Source organism: Nannospalax galili, unplaced genomic scaffold (assembly GCF_000622305.1).
Source record: "Nannospalax galili isolate Female #2095 unplaced genomic scaffold, S.galili_v1.0 scaffold529, whole genome shotgun sequence".
Taxonomy (NCBI): domain Eukaryota; kingdom Metazoa; phylum Chordata; class Mammalia; order Rodentia; family Spalacidae; genus Nannospalax; species Nannospalax galili.
Window position 1 is genome coordinate 1,254,709 of NW_008360309.1, and position 5,377 is coordinate 1,260,085.

Sequence of the window (5,377 nt, forward strand, 5' to 3'; positions counted from 1 at the left end):
TGTGAGTTCAAGGCCAGCCTGGTCTACATAGTGAGTTCCAGGACAGCTGGGGCTACAGGGAGACCCTGTCTCAAAAAGAACAAAAAAAAAAGAAAGAAAAAAAATGTTTCTCGGGAAACACAGCATTCTACATGCCAAGCAAGCCCTCTGCCCCTCAGCTCCTTGTATTCATAGTCATATTGCCTCAGCCCCCTGAGTCACTGGCACAGCAGACTTACACTCCCAGGCCAACCTTTGTTTCTTGGTGGGTTTTTTTTTTTTTTTTTTTTTTTTTTTTTTTTTTTTTGAGACAGGGTCTCCCTGTAGCCCCAGCTGTTCTGGAACTTACTCTGTAGACCAGGCTGGCCTTGAACTCACAGAGATCTGTCTGCCCCTGCCTCCCAAATGCTGGGATTAAAGGCATGCGCCACCACACCCGGCTGTTTCTTGTTTTTTACCTGAAGTTGCTGCCTTGTCACTAAGTTACTAAGTTACTACCTGCCAGCCCAGGGAATGAGGTGGCTTTGCGGGTCCACAGTGTCCCTGTGCGACTCAAGGCTCTGAGGGGACACATATGTCCCCTGTAGGAAGAGGTCATCTTGGGCAGTGGCCACTTCTGGGTCAGCTCTGGGGCCATAGTCCATAGGACAGGTGAAGGGGGAGCATCTGGGTGTCCCCACAGTGCTAGCCTTAGGCCACCCAGACCCTGCAGCCTCATCTTGGCCCACACTCAGCTGTGAATGGTGGCCAGGTGCCTCAGCTGTCTGCCTGGACCACAATATGATTGATGGCTGTGGATCCCTTAGGGCTGTAGCCATGGTCAAAAACCTCAGCCCATAGTCAGGCCAGTGCATAAGGGCCCATTCACAGAGGTCATGCCAGCCATGTCTTTCACAAGCCTCCATGCCTTGGTCATGGGCCATGTCTCATCTATGTGCCATGTGGAGATAGGACCAAGAGCTTCCAGTCTGCCACCTGGACACTAACCCCTGAACCACATCCCTACCTCATATGTAATTGTGTTTTGTGGTTTTGGTTTTTGTTTTTTGGTTGTTTTTTTGTTTTTTTGTCTTTTTGAGACAGGGTCTCCCTGTAGTTCCAGCTGACCTGAACTCACTATGTAGACTAGGCTGGCCTTGAACTCACAGAGATCCGCCTGCCTCTGCCTCCCGAGTGCTGGGAATAAAGACGTGTGCCACCACACCCAGCGTGCTTTGTGTTTTTAAAGCTAGGACCTCACTCTGTAGCCCTGCTGGCCTCAAACTGGTGATTCTCCCAGCCTCAGCCTCCTGAGTTCTGGCCTTCACCTACCATTGCTGCCCCTATAATCAGGGCCACAAGAGCCAGCGGGCTCCAAGAGCAAGTCCTTGGTGTGGGCCCCATTTCCCAAGTGTCCACAGCATAGCCCCCACAGCTACACACAGGCTGGCCTCACTTGCCCCTTACACATCTGTCTGCCTGTTCTTCCCAGTCTCTGCTCTCTGGGGTGCATGTCAGCTGCTAATCTTCCACCACAACCTCTGAGGGACAGAGTCCACTACCTGGCTGGGTCTGGGATAAATAGCATTTGGCGTCCACAGATGTGTACCACCCTGGCTGACAGCCTGTTCGCAGCTGGCAAGGCAGGCCAGTCAGAGGCAGGGATGCCTCCGTGTGTCTAAAGTCAGGGCTGCAGAGTGATTAGGGGAAAGATCCAGGAAGGTTGGGACCAGTGTTAGAGCAGCTGACCCTTTGCAGAGGCTGAGCAGGTGACCTGAGGGGACAGTGGGCCAGCCACTTGAACCCAAGGGACAAGGTGTGGCAGTGTGCCCTGATGGCTCTATATTAGATCAGCAGGATGGCCCCAGGCATACAGCCTCAGATACCCTAGAGCTGTGCTCATCTGGGTACTGCACCTGTGCATGCAGAACTTATGCAGCTTACACAGCTCAAATCACTTGGAGTTGAGCTGATACAGCAAGTGCTGTCCCTCCTCTGAGTACTGCAGGCCATCCCAGACGCCACTGTACCGCCTTGGGACTGTGTATGTGGCTGTATGGTACCTGTGTATATGTGTGTGCATTCTCACACCCTAGGTGAGTCTTGAGCTGCAGGCTGGGTTGACTGAGGATCCTGGGTGCAGGCCACTCCAGTCCCTCTCTGGCCCTGATAAAATCATGTTTAGGGAGTTGGGGCTCAGTGGACAGAAAGTTTGCCTCATATGTACAAGGCTCCAGGTTCCTCAGCACCAAATAAACTAGGCATGGTGATATACATCTGTCATTCTAGCACTCTGGATGTAGAGGAAGGAGTTCAAGGTCATCCTAGGCTATATACTTCTAGGCCCAGCCTGGGCTATGTGAGGTCCTAGCTCAAATAAAATAAAACACATTTGTGTTTAGACAGGCCCAGGTGGTGGGGTCTGTTCTGGTATTGTTCCTCTGAGGGTCTCAAGGTTAGGTGGTAAGATGGGGCCACTGGCCTCGAGTCCTGACCCTGTTGACCAGCTTTACATTCTGCAGTGGTGCAGCATGGCCCAGGGAAGGTTCTTCTGGCAGAAACGCCCAGCTGTGCAGAAAGAGACCTGCAAATCAGGCACAGGGCAGACTTTGGCCAGGGCAGCCTGGCTGCTGATCTCACTCAGGAGCAAGAATTTCCTGGTTGAACTGGCAGCTCTTGGGACTGACCCTCAGCTCTTGGGCTGAGATGTCTCCTCTGGGCTTGCCCACCACTCTGCAACAGATGACAGTGTCCCTCTGCAGCTCAGGCGGGGGTCCTCAGCCTTATAGACAATATGTAGGGTACTGAGCAGCATCCAGCCTGTGTCCAGCCAGGACCAGCACCGTCTGTGCAGGTCTGCCTGCTGCAGGCAGTCTCTCTACCTGTGAAGGACTTGACTCAGCCTTCTGGGGCCACAGAAATGCCATTTGTGGTCAGGTTCACACAGTGTACACAAGTGCTGCTGTCACTACAACATGGATCAGGGCCGGCACTGCCTACCTCTGAGCTTAGCAGGACCACAGAACAGCACCCATGTACTGCCCCATGAGCATGTGCTGGGAAAGATGCCAGGTGCCCTGTTGCTGTGTCTCTGAGTGGGTGTGCTTCACTCTCTAGGGTGCCTTGGTCAGGTACCCAGCACACTATTCTGTGCAGCTGGCTAAAGCTCTGCCCTCTTGTGCCCACATGTCCCTGCTGTGTGGTAACGTAGGGTGTCTGGATGAGGTGGGGCCCCGGCCTGTGGAGTGGTTCCCCCTTCAAGGACCACATTGACACCTTCTCTCCACACAGCATATCTCCATACCGCAGCCCGACTGCCCTGAGGAGGTGCGGGCCTTTTCCTTCTACCTCTCCAACATTGGCCGCGACAGCCCACAGGGCAGCTTTGACTGTGTCCAGCAGTATGTCTCCAGGTGAGGCCACGGCTCTCAAGCCCTCAGAGTCCCCAGTGACCCCGAGTCTGTCCCCTAGAGATGCCCCAAGTCCCCAGGGCTCCTGCGTCTGGAGCAGGTGCCCTTGCACCACATTCTGCCTGCCTATGCTGCTGGTACACTACAGACTAGATCCTGTATCTGGGCTGGCATGGACACACCTAGGGCCCATCACACTGTTAGTGACATGGCATGTTCTTACAGCCATGGGGATGTACATCTGGACTGCCTGGGCAGCATCCAGGACAAGGTCACGGTGTGTGCCACTGATGATTCCTACCAGAAGGCACGACAGAGCATGGCCCAGGCGGAGGAGGAGACACGGAGTCGCAGTGCCATCGTCATCAAGGCTGGAGGTCGCTACTTGGGTGAGTGGTGGGCAGCAGGCTGAGGCCAGAGTTGGGGGCGCATCCAGCTCTAAGCAGAAGTGTACAGAGGGGCCTGTCCCCAGGTAGAATGTGCCCATTCAGGTCCCCAAGAATGGTTCAGCCTTGAGGGCAGGTTCTGTGGCCATTGGTGGTCTGTGAGTACTTCAGTGCTCTTAGTCAGCCACCCTCTCCCTGGCCATGGGCTTGGGACTTACACCCATCAGGGAAGCACAGAGATGTGGCTGGGTAAGGCGCCACATATTGTTCCCCAGCTATCCCTAGCTGACCCCAGCTGCTCCTCCCAAGACCAGTGAGACCAAGTTGACAGACAGAGCTGAGCACACACTAGCCGCTGTAAGTCCCTGTGCCATGCCAGGTCCTGGACCAGCTCAGGAACAGTCATGCAAAAGGGAGAGCCACACCCCCAAGGGGAGGGGCATTTGTGTTTCCTTCTGGTTTTCTGAAGCAGTCTCAAAACTCAAGTTTGCTTTGAGCTCACTGTATTGTTGAGGCGGACCTTTAACTCCTGATCCTGGTGCCTCAGACACGCAAGTCCAGGGATGGCAGGTGCCACTACCACTGAGAAAAGTGAGCTTATGGTTGTTACAGTGTGTGTGTGTGTGTGTGTGTGTGGTCTGCATGTATGTGTGTAGTGTGTATTGCAGGCATGCACTCTTGTGCAAATTAAAAGTATCTTACTCCGTCTCTCTTCACCTTACTCCTTTAAGACAGGGTCTCTGAAGCCTAGATGCTCCCTATTACAGCTGTGCTGACTGACTTTGAGCTCTCAGCATCTCCCATCTCTCTCTGCATGCTGGCATTATTGGCATGTACAGCCATGTCCACTTCTTACCCCAACTTTCCATGTGGGTGCTGAGGTTTGGAACACAGGTCCTTATGCTTACACAGTAAGTGTTGTTACCGCTGAACCATCTCCGCAGCCCCAAAACTTGTTTTTTCAGAGCTGTTAGCCTCCTGTACTGACCTCTCAGAGCAGAGAAACTAGGAGTTGGGACAGTCAGCTCTTAGGGGAAAGAGGTGCTGTGTCAAGGGCAGAAGCCACTCAAAGCAACTGAGAGCCCCCATTGCTTTGAGCGTTTTGGTTTCTTCAGTTTTTATTTTTATTCCTTTTAATTTACTTACTTTTATTTAACTTTTGGGTTTTTGTTGTTGTTGTTTGGTCTTTTTGAGACAGGGTCTTCCTGTAGCCCCAGCTACCCTGGAGCTTGCTATGTAGACCAAGCTGGCCTCAACCTCAAAAAGACCAAAAAAAAAAAAAAGAAAACAAAAAAAAAAAAAAAAAAAAAAAAAAAAAAAAAAAAAAAAGATAAAAATGGAGCCAAGCATGGTTTTACAAGTCTTTAAGTGCCAGCACTGAGGAGGCAGAGGCAAGTGGATCTCTATGAGTTCCAGGTCAGCCTTATCTACATAGTGAGACTCTTATCTCAAAGAAAAGAAAGGGTGGATTTCACATGCTTTGCACTGCCTAGTCCCAAGCAGCTCTGAGTGAGGCTTCACACACACAGACACACACAACCAGGCCTGAGCCACACACACACACACACACAGACACACACACACACACACAGACACACACACACACACACAGACACACACACA

The 5,377-nt window shown here is 52.3% G+C and overlaps 1 protein-coding gene across 1 annotated transcript in view; it reads left to right on the forward strand.

Annotated features, from left to right (window-relative positions):
- The window catches only part of Ell (elongation factor for RNA polymerase II), a 48,725-nt gene that overhangs the window by 32,155 nt on the left and 11,193 nt on the right, over positions 1 to 5,377 (forward strand). The window contains exons 3-4 of the mRNA XM_008824545.3: positions 3,250 to 3,371; positions 3,594 to 3,757. Of these exons, the coding sequence (XP_008822767.1) occupies positions 3,250 to 3,371; positions 3,594 to 3,757 (286 nt within the window). The remainder of the gene's footprint in view (positions 1 to 3,249; positions 3,372 to 3,593; positions 3,758 to 5,377) is intronic.